Here is a 21,924-nt window from a genome sequence, read left to right on the forward strand (position 1 = left end):
AAAGTCTCTGACTAGCATCACGTGTGCACGAACACGGGCTGGTGAGACCGGGTTCGCTAGCTCACTATTCATCAGGCTGATCCCACAACAGGGGGACTCCTAGCAGTTTTGGCTCCGTGGAAACATACTTTATTGTGCTCCAAGTCTCCCATCCGTGTCTTTCATAACAGAGAACCCAGTGCTGCACAGTTGTGGGCCAGACCATAATACTCAGACGAGCAGCTTGTTAGCTAGCCTCCCCTCGAGAAAGCACCCGATTTATGTTTGACATTTTTAAACGGGAACAGAGACAGCCGGACTTCTCCTCTGGCCGTGACCGCTGGTCTGTGATTGGTGCTGTCGGACCCTGTAGCTTTGTCAGCCTGGGGCCACCCCAGTCACATGACAGGGGTCAGGAAGAGGTCAGGAAGCTGGCGGCTCCCTGATTGATCTGGCTGAGAAAGGAGAGAGCTGGATGGTTCCACAGCAAAGCCATGTGTTACTGGTGTTAGCTACAAGGAGAGACACACACACACACACACACACTTGGATTGACACTGACAGAGGCGTTAATAAAGAAGAGACAGCTAAAACACGATGTGCACACACAAACACACCGAACACAACGCATACATCCCTCCGACATACATCCAGGCAACTGTTTAAATATGAATGTGTATCCAAAGTTGGACTGCTAAGGTGTGTGTGTGTTTGTGTGTTAAAGGGGACTTACTACTACATCCATGTGTCTGCATACAACATGAAGGGCTGGGGCCCCCCCAAGATCTCCACCCCTTCCTGCGGCACACCTTCCAGTAAGTTCTTCTCTTTCGCTATCTTCTCCTCCTTTCAAATTAACTCAACATACTGCAAATCAACAGGGAGTTGCTGTAAACTTTCAGATGTGTGTGTGCGTGTGGCTGTCTGTCCGTTTGTCTGACATTTGTGTACACATGTGTCTACAAGTGTTTGTCTCTTCACACTCGCGCGTGTGTGTGTGTGTATGACCTTTACTTTCCTCCGCGATGTCACGCCACAGGTCACTGCTTCGCAGATCTAACCTCATTGGGCGTGAAGCAGGTTTTCCGACAGGGCGTGACGTGGTTCCAGCGTCAGCTCCGAGATGTTGTGATGGTGCGGGGGTGACAGCTGGAGGCCCCTCGGGCCAGCAGGGGCCTTGCTCCAGACGTCAGCGCGTGTAACCGTAGCTCGCTCGTTAGGAAGCTGGTCTCTCCCGTCTCCGCAGACGCTGTGAGGTCATCCTGCCCAACAGCTGAGGCGCTGGGAGGCCAGGACGGATCTGTCTTCCTCTCTCTCGCTCCATCTCTTTCCTCTCTCTGTCTCTCCACATTCCTCCTGCTCCGTGGCGCTCTCGGGCACCCTCTCTCTCTCTCTTTCACACTGTCTCTATCTCGATCTATCTATCTCTCTCTCCCATGCTCTCCTTTTTTTATATAATTCAGTCTTTCTCTCTGCTTATCTGTCTATCTCTCCATTTTCTCTTCTCTTTCTTTCATAATTTCTTTCTAAATCCCTCCAGCTTCCTGTTTCCTAGTCTCTCTCTCAGTCTCTCTCTCAGTCTCTCTCTCAGTCTCTCCATCAGTATCTCTCTCTCTCTCTCTCTGTCTCTCTCTCTGTCTCTCTCTCACGCTCTTTCTCTCATTCACTCTGTTTCTGGGTGCATTTCATCTGCCTGGGGAGTCTCTTCCTGTCACCTCAGCTCACCTCAGCCACACTTTGCTGTTCATCCGTGAAACACGTGCTTCAGATCCTCAGTTTTCCTGTTTCTGGGGAGGGTACAAGGAAGGAGAGGGGGTAAAAGCACCAGCGTAGACTGGTGAGACAGACTGGTGAGACAGACTGTTGAGACAGACTGGTGAGACAGACTGTTGAGACAGACTGGTGAGACAGACTGGTGAGACAGACTGGTGAGACAGACTGTTGAGACAGACTGTTGAGACAGACTGTTGAGACAGACTGGTGAGACAGACTGGTGAGACAGACTGGTGAGACAGACTGGTGGTCAGCAGGCGTTCTCGCCTCCACAGAGAGGGATCGTCTCGCCTCCACAGAGAGGGATCCTCTCGCCTCCACAGCGTGTGGGATGACTGTCTGGAGCTGTGGAACATCCTCAAAGTGCCTCAACTCATGTTGACTTTCCTTGTTCTCTTAGTACCTGACACTTGTAGATGTTCTGAGGAAGGGAGGCCGTCTCGTGTGATGGGTGTAAACAATTCTTTATCGTGCCTTTTTCATAGCGTAATCTTTTAAATTATTGTTTATATGTTTGGCCTTGTATACATTGTAGATAAGGACATAAAGTTCAATGTAAAACGTGTCCTATCTTCACTAGCATTTCCAGCAGAGCAGACACCCGGCCTATGAGTGACTGTTCAAGTATTAATTATTGACGTGTGTGTGTGTGTTTGTAGTACACAGGTACACAAGAGTGTGTGTTAAAGAGAGAACTGGACTCCTCTCTCCTCCCTCGGTGTTTGGGTTTTCCCGACCGCTGGACATATTAGCATGTCTGTGCGAAGGCTCGGCGCAGGGCCCCAACACTGGCCGCCTTATATCAGGCCTGCCCTGGCCATTAAAGAGCCTGGTTGTGCTGTCCAGGACAGGAACCTTTCCGGGAATAGAGCTCACCGTGTTTTAGGCCCCCCTCCCAGCCTCCCCGGCCCCCCCCTAGGCCCCCCCCAGGGGCCCAGCTCTGGGGGATACCTTATCACCCGCACATCGTTTCACATCATCATCCTGCAGCTTCTCTCTCTGCATCGTAACAAAGATGGCTACTTCCAGGGCCAGGCACTCTCTCTCTCTTTCCTATCCTATTTCTCTCTCTCTTCTCTCTCTTTCCTATCCCTGTTTCTGTCTTCTCCTTTCTCACTCTATCCTTCTCTCACTTTTTTGTCTGTTTCTTTATTTCTCTCACAGTCTCTCTCTCTGGCCCTGTTTACCTCCCTGTTTACTGTGAGAGTGAGGGGACGTCTGTGTGTATGTCTGTGTGTAAGTGTGTCTTATTGTGTGTGTGCGTGCGAGAAGGAATGGGGGGAGGGAGGGAGGAGGAAAGGGACAGGTCGAAACATACTGAGCCTCTCTCAGTCCTCCTGTTCCCAGCCAGTAGCAGCGTGTGCTGCTGGAGTCGTCTCTCAGCCAACCACAGCTTTCTCTCACGGGGGTGTTTCAGCCTCCACACAGACCCCTCTTCTCTCCCGGCTCCTGGCTGCTCCGCTCGCCTCGGGGGGCTGCGCTCACTGATCCCTGCTCCCATGAGCTGCCCATAAAGGCAAACTGCCGTTGTGTCGCGTGAGGTGTAAAAATGTTTTTCTTTTATATATATATATATATATATATATTTTTTTTTATATATATATATTTTAAACCAACTCTTCTCAAATGTCTGTCTATCTTATAGTAACATGTCATGACAGAAAATGTCATGTTTGGTGCAACAATAAAATCTCTATGGATGTACGAATGGTGTTCATACAGTCAAATACTTTGAGATGTATTCATCCCAGTGCAATCACTGTGAGTGGAACAGTGCCATGGGTTAGAGCTGGGATCCATCAATCTAACACAGCCACGTTGTGTTCTGCTGTGATCACACATTGGCTTCCAGTTCTAGTCCAGTTGTTTCAATGTTGCTGTTCTTGGCTCTGAGTTCCTGATGCTCTGTGTGTGTCCCTGCAGGTTGGAGGGAGATTGACGGGCGTGCGCCGCGCCAGCGAGGCCAGAAGGAGGCGCTGGACCGGCTGCTGGGACAGATCAAAGAGGAGCATCGCCACTGTTTGTGCCACGGTATAACCTCCCATCTATCCTCCCACACCCACCCTGGCTGGTGCTAGAGACCCACCCTGGAGAGTCTTCAAGAGGGGGGATGCTTTGGTTCACACTGACCCCAGAGACCAGGGAGAGACCAGGGAAAGACCAGGGTGAGACCAGGGAGAGACCAGGGTGAGACCAGGGTGAGACCAGGGAGAGACCAGGGTGAGACCAGGGAGAGACCAGGGAGAGACCAGGGAGAGGCCAGGGAGAGACCAGGGTGAGACCAGGGATTGACCAGGGAGAGACCAGGGTGAGACCAGGGTGAGACCAGGGGGTATGGTGGAGGGGTTATAGGACTCTCTCCTCTTACGCTCTTTATGACTGCTTAGGGAATGCGACAGCAGAAGGTACACAGAACCAATATCTGCTGTTAATAACATACACATGGCAACTTGGCTTGTTGCTAGACTGGTCCTAAACCCACGACAGAGGCGGCTGAGATATGATCCATGCATCCCCACGTTGTCTAGGGGTCGGCTTCTCGGTTCCAGAACAGTCTCCCAGGTCTGGAGCCCAAACACACCTACTCATGAGGCAACCCTGTAAATGTCAACGCTTGTTCACGTTGACCGTTTCACACCAGCTGTGGATTCGTTTTCACCAGAGCTGTTCAGTCAGTATTGTGCAGGGCTGGGGTTGAGCTGGGGGGGCGGCTGTAGGGGGGTTTGGTGGTATAGACGTGATGTATGATACACAATATAATAGTCAGCATTCAGCATGCAGCCGCCGTGCCCCCCGACCCTGCCCCGCATTTTCCAGCCGTCGCCGCCGACCACGAGCAAGTTCACGCACGGTAGCCCGGGTCATTTGTCCCGGGGTCATGTTTGTTGTTCCTGTAGAGCTGGGGCCTGTCCGTGCGTGGCCAAGGGGTATAAATTAACACTGACTGCAGACTCCCCGAACCCCAGGCCCCCTCTCCCCTACAGGCCTCCTGAACCCCCTGTCTGCTGCCCCCCCCAACCCCCCTCCTTCTCTAAACACTATTAATTAAACTGTGAAAGGGGCCTTCACTAACACAGGCACCTCAGTGGACGGCTATACCTGTCTGTCTCACTCAGTGTCAGGCGGGCGAGCGGGCGGGCGGGCGGGCGGGCAGGAGGACTATGGTGGCTGGAGAGAGAGAAGTCTAGGAGGGCGTATGGGAGGGGGGGGGGGCGTAGAGAGGGCGAAGTAAGCTGGTATTCTTGTTATTCCACCTTGACTCGTCTCATGAAAAGAAAATGCGTTCATTTCGGGCCCTGAATAGGGGATTTATTGATTTAAGTGGTCTGAGCTTGAGAGAGATTGCCTTGGGGGTTTCTTGGGGTGGAAGGGAGAGTTAAGGTGTGTAGGGGGAGACTCCTGGTTTCTAATGAATTGCAAAGCACATTATCTCACTTATTCCTCAACCGCTCCCCCCACCCCCCAACTAACCAAGCCAACCCCCCCAGGCCCACTGAAAATAAACATGTCCCCACCAAGAGACCTGACCTCCCTGTCAGTGAGAGCCTAAGGGTTAACACACGCACACACACACACACACACTTCAACTCCTTGGCCTCCTCCTAGCTTGGTATAAGGATTTTCTCTTTTTTTTTTTTTTTTTGCTCTGCAAGTCAGGAAAACATAGCATGCTCTGACACCTCTACTCTGTACAGGTAAACACACACACACAAACTGCAGTCCAGTCCAGCCACCCCCCCCCCCCCCCCAGTCTCTCTATGGACTTATAGTCTACTGGCAGCATGGCCGTCAACTGTCAGAACTCCACCAGAGTGCACCAAGTGACTGAAAACATTCCACTGCGGCTGTGTTGTGAGAAGTGTCAACTTTGTTGTCGTTAATTTAACAAGTTGCCATAGCAAGGACGTTCCCCCCAACGTGACAGTGTTTTGACGGTGTTGAGCTATTAGTGCCAAGTAAAGTGAGGGGGTAACCAAAGACAAATTGCCGTCAGAGGTTAGACGTTGTAGCGGTGTTCTGTTCTATTAGCAGTGGATCAAAGCGTGATGGAGCCTGTTTCCTTGTCTCAGCAGAGCAATGCAAAGCCCCGCCACATGTCAGAAAACACTCTGTATCCAAAAGCCTTCGCCATCTCTTCCAACCCACCAGCAAGTTTGTCAAAAGCTTGAAAAGGTAAGATTGTGACAATCCTGACAAGTTCATTTCAATGTATTACCTTAAGATTGAGATGATTATATAATTGTGTATGTTCTGGTCCTGGGTCAGTATATAACTGTCTGGTCTGGATCAGTATATAACTGTATGTTCTGGTCCTGGATCAGTATATAACTGTATGTTCTGGTCCTGGGTCAGTATATAACTGTCTGGTTGTGGATCCACAGGGGCCTGTATCTGACCACCATCCTCTACAAAGACGACAACATCCTGGTGACCCCCGAGGAGCAGATCCCAGTGGTGGAGATAGACGACTCCTACTCCAGCTCTCTCATGCAGGACTTCCTGTGGTTTACTAAGGTCAGCCTCTCTCTGTACCTCAACACTGACAACGCTCTGCTGCCCCTCTACCTCTGGCATTGATGGAACTGTGAGAAGTCATGGATTTTTGGTTTGCCTTGTCAGATAAGTGTTGAATGTGTGTGTGTGTGTGTGTGTGTACCTTCGGCCGTGTCAAATGACGTTGTGTCCTGAGGCAAGGCACTTCACCCTACTTGGAGGGAATGTCCCTGTACTTCCTGTAAGTCGCTCTGGATAAGAGCGTCTGCTAAAGGACTACATGTACCTTGTGGTCCTCCAGGTGTCCTACCTGTGGGAGGAGATTCCCTGGCTGCAGCAGTGCCTCAGCCCCTCCCAGTTATCCTGCTCCTGCACCCTGCAGACACGCCTCAAGATGTTGCAGGCCGTGTCGCACCTGCAGGTACGGCCACGCCCACCTACACCTGCACTGACCTAGCCTAGTGTGTAACTAACGGAACCGTGGCATTAAAACATATTTACAACCAACCCATTGCGGTTTTTAAATGTCAGTTCTTGACCTATGAACATTGGTTAATGGTATCCAATTAAGTGTCATTCTTGGGTCTCTTGAAGGGCATGCTGGGAACCCAGGACTTGGGACAGGTGTATTTTGAGCCAATCAAAGACAAACACGGCAACGCCCTCCTGGTGTTGATACGAGACATGAGCGTCTGTCCACCTCTGGAGGGGGTGCGTTGGACGCAGCTGTGCAAGCTCCAGCTCCAACGCAAGTCCATATCATCCCCGGAAGAGCCCACTGCTCTGGACATGCTGCTCATCACCCTCCACGTGAGTTAGCTTAGCTTATCTTAGCTTGGCACAGTTTAGCTTAGTTTAACTTACCCTTAGCTTAGTTTAGCTCAGTTTACCTTACCCTTAGCTTAGTTTAGCTCAGTTTACCTTACCCTTTAGCTTACCTTAGCTTAGCTCAGTTTACCTTAAATTAACTTACCCTTCGCTTAGTTTACCTTAGCTCAGTTTACCTCTCAGTTTACCTTAGTTTATCTTAGCTGACCCTTAGCTTAGCTTAGTTTAGCTCTGTATCGTTAGCCACACTTGGACACTATCCAGAGCTACTTCGTGCTACGGAATTGTAGAATGTCAGTGTACAACAGTGTTTTACAGTGTATATGTTGTTTGTCTGATTGTAGAACTCAGTAAGGATAATAGCCCATGTTCCTTCAGGGTTAACCTTCCATTGTCTGCGTAGTGAAAACTAAAGAATTCAAAGCAGCTTTGTGGATAGCCAAGTAAAGATCAAAGTACACTTCTTGACACAGATCTAAATCTGATCTGCGGTCCATTTCAGTAAATATTTACATATCCCAAATCCTTTTCTACACTCAGCCCAGAAACTGTAGGAAGTCAAACTGAAATACGTTTCCAAAGACAACACTGTGGTTCTTTCAACTCTCACACGTGTTAATCAGCTTACAGCTTGTTCCCAACTGTCACTTTCTTCCACCTAGCCAAGTCATAGAAGGCATTTAAATGGCAGATAAGTACCATGTTATCCAGCCAGCTACACTATCTCAAACCTCTCACCTAAAAATCCCTCAAGTGCCATTTTCACTCTTCCAGATGAGAATAATTGTACAATTCAACAGACCAAGCTATTGTTTCCTGCATCTCCAACGATGTTTGCTTGTGTTTTTCTGCCCTTGCAAAATACAAAAAAAGGAAGGACAATTTGTATTTTCTGTGCCACAGTACAAACCTGATATCCATAGTCAGAGACTTAGTTTGTTTGTGCTGTGTCGTGGTTTGGGTTTGTCAGTCTCAAACAATGGTTTGCATCTCAGTATGTGGAACCGCAACAACAATACTGATACTATACATCATAAAATCATATTCCTCGGCCAGATATGTTTGGTAAAAACATGATGATGTGGTCGTTTTGTAATATAAATGTTGTCAGTTGAAATCCCACAGACTCAATTTTCAAAGTAGCAGCACCATCAAAACAAACAATACAAGTCAACAATACGTCAAGGAATGGGACCATTGAATGGGTTCAGTGTGGTTAGCAACAGCAAGAACCAAGACGATTCTATCTGCTTCAGCACTCATTCCCCTGTGCTGTGCTGTTTCCAGGAGAAGCTGGCCTTCCACAGACGGAGCAGGAAGCTGCTGTCTCCAGGCCTGTACCTGGGCTACCTGAAGCTCTGGAGCTCAGTGGACCAACTCCGAGCGCTTGTCCCCCAGAAGCTGCCCAACGTTCTGTGTCACACCAAGATACGAGACAACTGCAACGTCTCCAGGCCAGTAGATGCTGTGTTTGGGATTTACATTTAGTCATTTAGCAGACGCTCTTATCCAGAGCGACTCACAGTAAGTACAGGGACATTCCCCCTGAGGTCAAGTAGGGTGAAGTGCCTTGGCACACAGGACACAACGTCAATTGGCACGGCCGGTAATCGAACTGGCGACCTTCAGATTACTAGCCCGATTCCCTAACCTCTCAGCCACCTGACCCCCCCTTGGGGCCCATGCTTGGTTAATATCACTAATTGGGATAGTTTTGATAATTGATTGACACTAATTGATAGTGTGTGTTTTGATGTGTGTGTCTCAGGGAGGAGTGGCAGTGGCTGCAGGCCCTGTCCTCGCTAGACGAGTCTCTGGAGATGGACCAGGATGTGCAGAGTGCTCCACACCACCTCCTACAGGACCTCCGCAGCGCTGCCAAGGACCTCATGGCCCACATGAACATCCCCGTCAGCCAGGTCAGGCAGCCAACGCCCTCCAGGGAGCCTCTGATCACCCACACTAGACCACCACAGTCTGGCCGCCCTCAGCCTGGCCCACCACAACACTCTCCAGGGTTCATCTCCGTGATGCCGGTTGCCATGACTGCCAAACAGCAGAACTGCTGAAACCAGTCCATTCAAGAAACACCAGATTCTATCATGTCACGTTCAGTTTATTACATTCTAGTACGTACTGGGATTTATATTTAGTCATTTAGCAGACGCTCTTATCCAGAGCGACTCACAGCCCCGAGGCAAGTAGGGTGAAGTGCCTTGCCCAAGGACACAACGTCATTTGGCACAGCGGGGAATCGATCCGGCAACCTTCTGATTACTAGCCCGACTCCCTCACCGCTCAGCCATCTGAATGAGATATGCAAGGTTATACATGTTTATTCTAGTGTGTTCTATCCTGTTCTGTGCCTGCTGTGTATGTGACGGTGCCCCCATGTGCTCCACAGGCTCAGGACTTCCGGGTTTACAGCCAGGAGGTGTTGGAGTTTGGGGAGAAGGTGTCTTTCCTCCTGCTCCTACCCCCCTCAGATGACGTGTGCACGGCCCCGGGGCAGAACAACCCCTACACCCCTCGCTCCGGCTTCCTCACCCTGCCCCTGCAGATCTTTGAGCTGGGTCAGTACCACCACAACCCCTCCCACACACACACCCTGCGGCCAAACCGGACCGCCAAAAACACAACCGGAAGTCCGGAACAGGCCGTTGATTGTTGAACTGACGGTTTAGTGGTTGGTTTCTGTTTTAGCGATAATATTCAATGTGGACGTGGTTATGGATGGAAGCTACCGTCGAGGTGAAGGCTCTTGCTGTCGCTGAATGTTAACCTGTAAGTGTGCGTCTCCCCTCCCCAGTCCACTTTGACGCCTACAGCCCCAGCTTCATGGGCCAGTACTGCAGGGTGTCGGCCCTGCTGGAGCTGGAGTCCCTTATGGCTCAGCAGACCCTGAGAGAAGCCTTCTCTGAGGCCGAACTCAACGCCGCCAAGCAGAAACACCAGAAGGTCCAGGAGCAGATACAGGTGAGAGAGAGAGACACAGTGAGAGGAGAGAGAGAGAGACGGAGAGAGAGAGAGAGAGAGAGAGAGAGAGAGACAGAGAGAGAGAGAGACAGAGAGAGAGAGAGAGAGAGACGGAGAGAGAGAGAGAGAGAGACGGAGAGAGAGAGAGACGGAGAGAGAGAGAGAGACGGAGAGAAAGAGAGAGACGGAGAGAGAGAGAGAGAGACGGAGAGAGAGTGGGGGAGAGAGACGGAGAGAAAGAGAGAGACGGAGAGAGAGAGAGAGACGGAGAGAGAAATAATCAGAGTGGAGAGTGTGTGTGTGAGTGAGTATGTGGTCATACCTTGTCTACCCTTCATGCTGCCGTAACCCTCCCTCACGTCCTCTCCCAGCACATGGAGGAGATCTGGCGCGAGGCTCGCTGGATCATGGACGCCCTGCAGTACGCCCGCTACAAGCAGCCCACGGGAGGCCTCTCGCTGGCCTGGATCATCGACTTCTCCAAGGACGTGGTGCCCGACAAGCCTCAGTCCACCTCCTCACAGCCAGACTACCTGCCCTCCCCCATGCCCTCGCCAGAGCCCTGCCGCAAACACTCAGGTGAGACAGGTGAGACAGAGCGAGAGAGGGAGACAGAGAGAGGGAGAAAAGAATGATAGAAAAAGACAGAATATAAGACAGGTAAAAGTCTTACTTTTTTGGTACCTTTCAGCTCAGTGCCAATCTGTTCTCACCATGGACTGTGTAACGTGTCTGTAACCCTCAGACTACCACGGCCTCTCCGACGAAGAGGGCTCGTCCGAGGTCTTCCTCACCACCGACAGCGACTACGACTCCAGCCGCGCCCAGAGTCCCCGCGAGCTGGACCTCCTCCCCTCCTCGCCCCTCTCCTCGTCCTCCTCCGCCCCGCCCGAGACCCCCGGTTACCTGCGTAGCGACGGAGGAGGAGGTGGGGGAGGAGCCCTGAGCGACACCACCCCCGACGTCCTCCAGGCCTCGGACCCCCAGCCGGGCCCGGGGGCGCGGGGCGGTGGAGGGGAGAGGCGGCGGGGCAGGGGGGGCGGACCCCTGGAGCTCTTTGACAGTGACTTCATCCTCCCGAGCCGGCAGATTGAGCTGCTGCGCATCACGGAGAAGCGGCAGGCCTTCTGCGTCCGGACCAGCAGCCTGGAGTTCCCCTCCGCCCCCCACCCCGCCTCCTCCTCCTCCCAGCCTTCCTCCCACGCCGTCTCCCCCTCGCCCTCGTCCTCCCCCCGACGCCGCTGGCCGCGCCCCTCCTCCGTAGATCGCTGCTGCCCCACCGAGCGGTGCCAGCCTCACCCTCCGCCCGCCCGCACCCTGTCGGAGGACAGCGGCACCCAGAGGCTGTCGTCGCCCTCGCCAGGCCCCCACAGGAGAGGCTGGCATGCCACACTGAGAGTCTACCCCCAGTACCGCACGGGCCTGCCCAAGGAGACCAGCGTCAAGGTGCTTACCGAGCGGTTTCACGCCATGCGAGACCCATTCTAACCCCGCCCTTTTCAATTCCTGACTGCCTCACCCCCTTTTCCCCTTCAATCCCTCTCTCTCTCTCTGTGTCTCTCCTTACCTCCTCTTCTAACCTCTGTCCGTCTGCCCCCCCCCTCCCCCCCAGCTGCGGGTCACCCCGGACACGTCGGCGCGGGAGATGGTGCAGCTGGTGGTGCAGGAGATGAGTGGGGTGTCCCGGCGTCTCCTGGGGGGCCAGGACCAGGGTGTGTACAGCCAGGAGCAGCTGCAGCACTTTGGCCTGGTGCTGGTGGTGGAGGACAGGGAGAAGTGGCTGCAGGATGACTTCTGCCCCCTAGAGCTCCAGAACCCCTGGCTGAGGGGCAAGCTGTGCGTCCGCATCAAAGAGTACTCGCCGCTGGCGCTCAAGCACAGCCGGGCGACCACCGTGTGAAGGCCGGGGGGAGGGGTGGGGAGGCCTGGCCAAAGGCTGGACCCTGGGGAGTGCAGTATAGACTACTGTGTTGACTTTGGTAAGACTTTTCATGCAAGCCAAAAGGGGAGGGGTGGTTGGGGGGGCAGCTTGAAATGAACAGGAGCTGGACCTTCTATCTGTCTCCCCTCAACCTTAACCCCCGTTGCCGTAGTTCCCCTGGTCGTTGTTCTACTGTTCACTACTGTAGCTACAGAGCCTAGATGGTTTTTACGTTGTTCTGTTGTTTTTCATAAATGCTGCTTTGAGATTCTTGTTTTCCTACAAAGACTCTTCACCGACACTCGGATTTCCTCCCATAGTTCCCTTGTCTTTCTCTGCAACTCTACACACGGTCATCTGGACACCAAATGACCGACAGAAGAGTGGAAAGAGCCTCTTCGCCCGTCAGACGCTCGACAGCGCGAGGGGACGTGACTGTGAGGAAGATGGATGTCACGCCGCCCCGCCGCCTCTCCCGGCTGCCAGCACATTGAGCAGAGGGGAACGGCTGCCAGAATGACACGGGCACGCAGACATGGCTTTTCCTACGAGCGCGTCCAGCGAGCCCTTCCAAAAGCTGTTGGCTCAGGAGCCGGACGTGCCGACGTTCCCAGGACGCGGGCCCTGGAGCGCTCCCACGAGGCGGGAAACAGGAAGGAGGGCTGGCGTCGACGCTGGGAAGACACTGAAGCTGCTCGACGTTTTGACCTTTCTGCCCCCCGCTCACCCTGCGCTGGGTGGCTGCTCTATTCTCCCTGGTAACTCAGGGGCCAGGAACAAATAGAGACAGAGAGAGAGAGACAGAGAGACAGAGACAAAAAGAGAGAGAAAGAGAGAGAGAGAGAGAGAGAGAGAGAGAGAGAGAGAGAGAGAGAGAGAGAGAGAGAGAGAGAGAGAGAGAGAGAGAGAGAGAGAGAGAGAGAGAGAGAGAGAGAGAGAGAGAGAGAGAGAGAGAGAGAGAGAGAGAGAGAGAGAGAGACAGAGAGAGACAGAGACAGAGAGACAGAGACAGAGACAGAGACAGAGACAGAGACAGAGACAGAGACAGAGACAGAGACAGAGACAGAGACAGAGACAGAGCAAGAAGGAGGGAGGGAGAAAGGAAGGAAGTTTTCGTGGGATCCTGGCACTTACATTCTTCTGTTTCCCATCTGTCCTGAGAGGAACGAATACTTAGTTTATTGGAGTTTCTGGCCACACAGCAGACCAGCGTCATCCTCATACAGAGCAGAAAGCAGAAACAACATCCGCGCTCTGGATCCAAACGAAACCCAGACAGACGGAACAGAACCAGGAAAGACAGGCAATACATTCACCTCCGAGTGGTTCCCTTCCTTGGCTTGAGTTCTCTTAGAGACTGGACACGCTCGTGTTGTAGATATGGGAGGTTCTGGAAGGGAAGTCCAAAGTACTTTTGTGTTGCTGTGCTTACTGTTAGACTAAAACCAGTGTGTTTCTAAAGCCACTTGTATCCCAGGCACACCTGCTGCAGGTGTGTTGTCAGCTTCTTTTGTTGAGGCTCGCTGGCTGTGCAGTGCTGTTCTAAGTAGGATGGAGACACAATAGCTCCAGATTTCTGTTGATCCCAATTATGTTAGTAGCTTATCAAAACTGTAGCACGTGGTCAGTAAAATGCCAAATCACTCCCCAGTTCAATTTGATTATGGTCTCTATAACTTTGACATCTTAATCAGGAAGGCCTGCAACTGACACTTTTCCTGAAAAACAGCAATGCACTGTCCACATCCCTGATGTAATGTTGTACCCTGAACATGTTTGACATCATATCTTGGTTTCTGACTTGAAGTCACCATTCTAGGCCCAATAAAGTTTAGAATCATGTTCTAGAACAGGGGTGGGGAACGTCCGGCCGCATACGGCCCGCGACATCATTTGGTCCGGCCCACCATGGCACTGCAGGAACCATATTATTAGGTGCATTATTGGTTGGCAGCAGCACTATTTTGATATGTGGAAGAGGACTGAGGAGGCTTGCAGCATTGCGTACCAATGTACCAAAACCTTTCGCTTACATTTTCGATTTCAACGTCTGGCACCGTGCCTGATTAACACTCGGATTGATAAGCAGTCTCAAAAATGGTAGCAATATAAAAAATAATACGATCCCTTTCCATAATCATGATACCCCCCCAGAAATGTTCACTGCACCCCCAGTCAAAGCAGGCTGCATCCGTGCCAGCTAACATCACAAACCTCACCAAAGAGAAGCAGTTCCAGCCATCACATTAGGGGTGAGTTAATTAAATGTTTGACCAAATATAGCAGGCACATTTTAAAGTTTATAATTCTGTACGGCCCCCGAATGATTTAATAAATATCCAAATGGCCCTTTGCAGAAAAAAGGTTCTCCACCCGTTCTAGAACGTTCTCTTGGTCATGTGGGCTTCTCCCTGCCTGACATGGAGTGTTTACAAATTTGATCCCGCCCCCTCCCATGAAACCTGGTGCTGAACGGTGTAAAAGACCAAGAAGAGCAACTCATGATACGTTGTAATTGAAACGTCTTGATTCTGCTGTTTGAACTCTCGTGTTATCGCTTAGTCGTGTTCTTTATTCACACTTCTTTAAAGACTGAATTTACAAGGGCAAACTGCAAAAACATCAACCACTACAACCGAACACGTGTGTGTGTGTGTGTGTGTGTGTATATTAAAGGTTGAATGTAAGTACTGTAAACGTCATGAGGTCTGGGTTTGTCTCCCGGTCTGAAGGTCAACGGTAACGGCTGTTAGTCTGTGTCAGAGGGGTGAATAGGAACTCCCTCTCCAGGCGGAACAGGAAACAGGAAACAGGAAACAGGAAGGCCTCATCCTCACCAGGACTCCCTGGCACATCTTCTGGGGGCAGCCATGAAGGAGACATCACGTCATTTTTTTTGTAATCTATTTTTATTGAACAATAAATGAATATTATAAAATAAAACCCTGGCTGTTTTCTGAGGGAGTTCTCTTTTATTTTGTTGCACAATAGTAGGAAGTCACAGAGTTCAGGCTTTTACTGGATGTCGACTCTTGTAACACTTCCTCTTTCAGAGATGAACTATGCAGAGACTTTTCAGAATGTAACCAGCCCATTAGGTCAGCAGAGCCCATTCAACAGCAACCGTTTGCACAGTTTGCCAGAATAACATTCTCCGATTAAGATCACATCAAATTAAATGGCTCCGCGTGAAGCAGGAAGATGAGTGATAGGCAGAGCTGACTGTTGATGATGTCATCGGTGTTAGCTGGTCGCTCGATGAAGGAGATTCAGAAGGCAGCTGCACTGGAGAGCCAGTTCTAATCTGTCAGGCAGCGATGGTCACTTTAAGACCAGACATGTTCATGTGATGCTGTTTATTAGCATGCTTGTGCACGTGAAGAAAGATGCAGACACTTGGAATGTGCCAAATAAAAGTTATTTTGTATCGATAGTTTGATATTGATAGAAGACAAAAAGAGTTTGATACAGAATGTTGTCTGTCTTGATCTGGCAGGAAACATCCAAAAAGAGTTTGATACAGAATGTTGTCTGTCTTGATCTGGCAGGAAACATCCAAAAAGAGTTTGATACAGAATGTTGTCTGTCTTGATCTGGCAGGAAACATCCCTCAACTCAACTACAAGTACAGATAATCATGTTTAAAAAGACGGACTGCACTTTTTCACTCAAGTTAAAGAAATATGGACTTGTGACATAAGTAACCATTAGTCATTACTACTACTTGTATAGGTTGTCAGAAAATATTTGCAAATAAGTAAGGAAACCTGAGAAATCTATTCAAGTACAGTAACAAAGGACTTGTACTTTGCTATTTCCAATCTCTGAGAACGATGCATGGAATGTTTTGAATTTGAGTAATGTCTCTCAAACGCCTGGCTTGTGAATTGTGAGTTGTGTGCAGAGTTGAGCCGGTCTCACAGCCTGGTCACTGGTTACCCCTCCTCCCCCCTCCATGCCACCATGTGTTTTCACATCCACTGAGCAAATAAAAAACTGCATGTTTTCCTGTCAACAGATACTACACACACTAACACGCAGAAGGACACGCCCCTTTCGAACACACACACCACACGCACACACAAACTCCCTCACGCATACAGTTCTCGTATTCCTGCTGCGGTACATTGAATATCCATAAACACAAACACACAACCACTACATGCAGGAACTAGACAACGCGTCACAACACACAGTGGTGTGCAGGCTTCACCACTAAGAGCAGGCCTTTACCGTTTATCTAACCCTAACTTAAGAATTGTCCCGGAAGCATGACACCTTTTCATTCTAAACGTGAACACTCCGGGAACACCCATGCTATTTTTAGACCCTGGAATATTGAAATACTTGAAAGAAAACATTCTGAAAAGCCCATGAATAGTGGTAATTCAGCCTTCTTAGGAGTGGATAGAGGCCGAGGCTGTGACTCATTTGGTGACAGGTGAGATTTCATGCAGTAGTAAAGGGCTGAGGTGTTGGGGAACAAACTGGAAGAATAATTGAATCTGCGTATTCGTGAGCACTTCCAAAGGCCACAGTGATTCAGATGTAAAGTCTTGCAGTAAGTGTGTGTGTGTGTGTTTGAAAGCTTTTGCTTCGATGAACCCCGCCCCCCCCTTCTCACTCACTCACACACACACACACACACTGTTATGTTCTCAGTCCCCCCAGTCTTAGACTTGACCCCTTCTGAGGTCACGGTTGAGACCTTGCCTTTGAGCCGACCCACCACACAACCTCAAAGATGCATGCAGCTTTCCAAGATGGATGCCTCATGTATGTTCATGTACATTTACAGTCCTGCCCTGTATATCACATCACATCAACCTACCTCTACAAACACACACAAAAAAACAGCTGTCCATACACATTTACATTACATTTACATGTAGTCATTTAGCAGACGCTCTTATCCAGAGCGACTTACAGTAAGTACAGGGACATTCCCACGAGGCAAGTAGGGTGAAGTGCCATGCCCAAGGACACAACGTCATTTGGTGTGGCCCAGGAATCGCTCCCTAACCGCTCAGCCACCTGACTCCCACCTAACATGCTAAAACAATCCTTAATATCTCAACATGTTGCTTTAATAGTATTTTCCTTTGTAGGTTTGGTATTTTTGGGGGGTCGAGTAGAAAAGACCAGAGTTGTGGGACGTTCATCTTGGACGTTTGTTTCCAGAGCCGCCGGGGGCGAATGACAGAACACTTTGTTCCTGTCATTCCTTTCTTTCTTTGGCAAACTTATCACCTGTTTCTCCCTCCTCTCTGCCCCATGCACACACCACACACGGGTAGGCAGCAGTGTGGTGGGGGGAGAGGGGGGCGGGGAGGGGGGGGGTGCAGGGTGGTGTAGCGGTGGTGAGATTACTGCATCACTCAGCTCTCTCTCCCCAGGGCTAATAAACCTTTAGAGCACCTATAAAACACTTGGCAAGGGCTTTTTGAAGTTTTTATGAAGATCTGCTTTATTGTTCCCCAGAGATGAGCCCTGCTCCACTGGCGCCGCAGAGATTTCTGCAAGTGCCAGTGAATTCAGAGGAGGGAGGGAGGAGTGTGGAAGAGGAGGGAGGGGTGTGGAAGAGGAGGGAGGGAGGGGTGTGGGAGAGGAGGGAGGGAGGGGTGTGGGAGTCCCAGTGAGGAGTTAGAGAGGGTGCCTCCCCCAAGTGAAGCGTGTGTGTGTGTGTGTGTGTGTGTGTACGTGTGCGTTTGTGTGTGTGTTTGTGTGTGAGAGAGAGAACCGTGTTTTTTGTCTTTGTTTGGGAGCTGGTGAGGATCAGCAGTGAGAAGTTGCCTTAATAGAAGCAGCGTCTCGAAATAATATAGGAATGCGTGTGTCTGTTCTCATGTTTGGGCACACATGTTCATTTGGCATGTGCGTAAGCTTATGATTTAGCCTGCTAAGTGTGTGTGTGTGTGTGTCTGTGTGTGTTTGTGTGCAGACTCTGGGGCCAGTGTCTGCATGCTTGTTTTTGAAGTGGAGCTCTGTAGTTCACATGAAGCAGGGTGGATGCAGCCCCCTCCCCACCCCCACCCCGGACCCCCCATGTGCCTGATCTAGCGGCACCGGCCTCCCCTCACGAAGCCCTTTGCCGTCTCTTCTGCCCCTCAAAGGAACAGTTGGAGACCCGTTAAACAGGCTCCTACACAGGCCAGGAGCTCACCTCCAAACCCCAGGGAGGGAGGGAGGGAGGGAGGGAAGGAGGGAGGGAGGGAGGGAGGGAGGGAGGGAGGGAGGGAGGGAGGGAGGGAGGGAGGGAGGGAGGGAGGGAGGGAGGGAGGGAGGGAGGGAGGGAGGGAGGGAGGGAGGGAGGGAGGGAGGGAGGGAGGGAGGGAGGGAAAAGTATAGACAGATTGGGAGGGAGGTGGGGAGACATACATGGAGAGAAAGGGATGAGGAGGGGGATAGACGGAGGTCCAAACCCAACAGCTCCTCACTCTGCTCATAAACAGGGCAGGAACAGTCACGCCTGGGTGGCCGTGACATTACCTTCCCCTGACCGGGGCTCGGCCCTGGACAGCCACCCTGACCGCATGCTCTCCCCAACGACACACACGTATCCCCACAAACCCTCCACAACCCTCAACTCCTTCCTGTCACATGGTCAGTGTGACAGTTGCTCCTATAAAAGTTGTGAACACAACTGGTCCTTGGGATGACTGATCAGCTAGCATGTTGGCGGTTGGAGCGGAACATCTTCTCAATGGATTCTGAGGATGAAGGAAGGCGTCAGCAGTTTGGGATGGTCTGCAGTGTTGCGAACTGTTCCTAATCGTTTGCAAGATGTTGAGGAAACGTAGCCCGGCCTCGGCTCTCAGGGTGAAAATCCCCCATCGTTGTGAGAGAGGGGAAACAACAGCTTTGCTCCCGACGTTTCTCTGTTGAAAGGCCAGGACGCCTGGCGACTTGTTAGAAGAGAAACACCACGAGCACCACGAACCAACAACTAATAAGATGTGAAGAACAGTCAGGGAGGCAGAAGGGAAGGAAGAGGAGGAGGAGGAGGAGGAAGAGAGATTAGATGTGTAAATCGGTATAGGTGACTGTGCTTGTGTATGGCTGGAGGACAGCACTATATCTGAGGTTGAGGAGAGAGAGAGAAAGATAGAGTGATATATGTGTGTGTGTATGAGTGTGTGTGTGTATATGAGTGCCTGTGTGTGCTGCTCTACAGCCTACTGGTGTGTGACTGATCAGAGGGGTTTACCAAGCACACACACACACACACACACACACACACACACACACACACACACACACACACACACACACACACACACACACACACACACACACACACACACACACACACACACCACCACAGCCCCCTTTTGTTGGGAGGATGATGTCATCCCCTCCGATGAACATGGGGGGGGGATCTAGGGGGGATTCCTCAGGTCCCTTTCAAGTCTGCAGGACAGAGCCGGAGCAGCAGAGGAGACGGGGCAGAGCCGGAGCAGCAGAGGAGACGGGGCAGAGCCGGAGCAGCAGAGGAGACGGGGCAGAGCCGGAGCAGCAGAGGAGACGGGGCAGAGCCAGGGCAGCAGAGGAGACGGGGCAGAGCCAGGGCAGCAGAGGAGACGGGGCAGAGCCGGAGCAGCAGAGGAGACGGGGCAGAGCCAGGGCAGCAGAGGAGACGGGGCAGAGCCAGGGCAGCAGAGGAGACGGGGCAGAGCCGGGGCAGCAGAGGAGACAGGGCAGAGCCAGGGCAGCAGAGGAGACGGGGCAGAGCCAGGGCAGCAGAGGAGACAGGGCAGAGCCGGAGCAGCAGAGGAGACGGGGCAGAGCCGGAGCAGCAGAGAGCACCCCTACAGCAGCAGACACATTAGGCATGCTCCCGCCATGCCATCAAAGCCTTGGCTCACACACACACGCACACACACGCACACGCACGGGCTCAAAAGAATATGTTCGCTGTTCACCTAAAACAAACACACGCCTAAAAATAACAGGAGACACATGCATACACACGCACAAAAGAATGAGCGCTCTTACACACACACCAGCACACAGACGCATACCGACAGATCCACTCTCCAACCCTCTTCTTTAAGCCAACACACACACATACACACACACACACACACACTTCAATCGTCCCCCCCAGACCCTGTTATTGTTTGGTAAATATGATTGCTGTGAGTGCTGGGGGATGATCAGAGAGGAGCTGGCATGATGAGACGGCAGCTCCATTGTTGCGGGCCAGCAGGATGCTGTGTCTATATCTATAGAAACCACACCACACTGGGCAGGCATGCTTTCATCTCCGCAATCGGCTCACACTGGCAATAAGAGGTCAAATAAATCCCTCAACGCAGACACACACACACACCCACACACCCACACACACACACACACACCCTCTGACTCCCATCGGAGCCGATACACTTTTGACTACTGTTCAAAAACACACACACATCTACTGATTACCTGAACTCCCAAATCCTTTCCTTTCAAACATCTTTCAAGATGTTTCCTAAGGAGAGCCTTTCTCTCTCTCTCCTCGCTGGACCTCACCACGCTCTCAGCCTCCTCGCTGGACCTCACCACGCTCTCGGCCTCCTCGCTGGACCTCACCACGTTCTCAGCCTCCTCGATGGATCTCACCATGCTCTCAGCCTCCTCGCTGGACCTCACCACCCTCTCAGCCTCCTCGCTGGACTTCACCACCCTCTCAGCCTTCTCGCTGGACCTCACCACGCTCTCAGCCTTCTCGCTGGACCTCACCACCCTCTCAGCCTCCTCGCTGGACCTCACCACCCTCTCAGCCTTCTCGCTGGACCTCACCACGCTCTTAGCCTTCTCGCTGGACCTCACCACCCTCTCAGCCTTCTCGCTGGACCTCACCACCCTCTCAGCCTTCTCGCTGGACCTCACCACCCTCTCAGCCTTCTCGCTGGACCTCACCACCCTCTCAACCTCCTCGCTGGATCTCACCATGCTCTCAGCCTCCTCGCTGGATCTCACCACGCTCTCAGCCTCCTCGCTGGATCTCACCACGCTCTCAGCCACGGCCCAGACCTCTCAGTCTGCTCCACTTTGTAATTCAATCCATGAAATGTAACTTTTACTTGTTTCTGGAGAAACGCTTCTCTGAACAATACCTGAAGTAAATGCAGGGGGGGGGGGGGGGGGACGTCTGTAGAAACAATCACCGACAGAAGCAATGTTTTGTCACTCATCAGTCAGCTCCCTGGAAGAACGGCTGAGTGTGCAGGCAGGCAAGCCCTCTCCCACAGGCCTGCCTTGTTCAGCCACTCCAAATATTTGCTCAGGATTAAGTGTGACCTAGCATCTTACTCCCAGGCTGGCTGGGACCGACTGCTCCTCTGGGACAAGCACAGGTAACATGGGATCACAATGTTGAGCGTAAATATTCACAATGTCTTGAGACATTCCAGACTGGATGATCACACGCACACTGCTGGTGACACAAATACACACGGTCGCCAAAAAAAAACAAGCAACACGCCAAAACGCACACTCCAAACACACACACACACGTGCTTGCACACTCTCTGGAGCACATCAGCTCAGGATTAGCCCTAGACTCTAGTGCTTAGGGTCGTGAGTGTGTGTGTGTGTGTGTGTGCAGGGGCCCAGGGGGGCCCCCAGCGTGGAGACAGAGGGGAGAGCGGAGACAGCCAGGCGGGCGAGCGAAGCTAGGCGAGCTGTGATTCAGGCTCTAGGGGCCACAGTGAGACAGGGGCACTAAGACATCCTCACATCTCCTAATGCTCCTCTAAGGGTTAAACACACACACATACACACAGTTACTCACACGCACGCATATGTACACACACACATGCACACGTACGCATGCACAAAGAAACACACACACGCCACAATATTTGATCTTCCTTGTAAAGCGTTGGGTTACCTTTTGACAAAAACATGAATTATTGAGACATAAATAATCTCTGTTTCTTCATCATGATCACCCTCTTACACAC

The 21,924-nt window shown here is 51.6% G+C and overlaps 1 protein-coding gene across 1 annotated transcript in view; it reads left to right on the top strand.

Moving 5' to 3' along the window:
* The window catches only part of ankfn1b (ankyrin repeat and fibronectin type III domain containing 1b), a 101,448-nt gene extending 88,709 nt beyond the window's left edge, over positions 1-12,739 (top strand). Inside the window, exons 11-23 of the mRNA XM_084670410.1 lie at positions 704-794; positions 3,676-3,783; positions 5,826-5,925; positions 6,135-6,267; positions 6,548-6,667; positions 6,841-7,056; positions 8,362-8,528; positions 8,843-8,993; positions 9,479-9,647; positions 9,884-10,050; positions 10,422-10,629; positions 10,796-11,496; positions 11,663-12,739. Of these exons, the coding sequence (XP_084526536.1) occupies positions 704-794; positions 3,676-3,783; positions 5,826-5,925; positions 6,135-6,267; positions 6,548-6,667; positions 6,841-7,056; positions 8,362-8,528; positions 8,843-8,993; positions 9,479-9,647; positions 9,884-10,050; positions 10,422-10,629; positions 10,796-11,496; positions 11,663-11,950 (2,619 nt within the window). The 3' untranslated portion in view covers positions 11,951-12,739. The remainder of the gene's footprint in view (positions 1-703; positions 795-3,675; positions 3,784-5,825; positions 5,926-6,134; positions 6,268-6,547; positions 6,668-6,840; positions 7,057-8,361; positions 8,529-8,842; positions 8,994-9,478; positions 9,648-9,883; positions 10,051-10,421; positions 10,630-10,795; positions 11,497-11,662) is intronic.
* Positions 12,740-21,924: the final 9,185 nt, after the last annotated feature.

The sequence above is a fragment of the Hypomesus nipponensis genome, chromosome 13 (assembly GCF_054491055.1).
Source record: "Hypomesus nipponensis isolate SF chromosome 13, ASM5449105v1, whole genome shotgun sequence".
NCBI lineage: Eukaryota > Metazoa > Chordata > Actinopteri > Osmeriformes > Osmeridae > Hypomesus > Hypomesus nipponensis.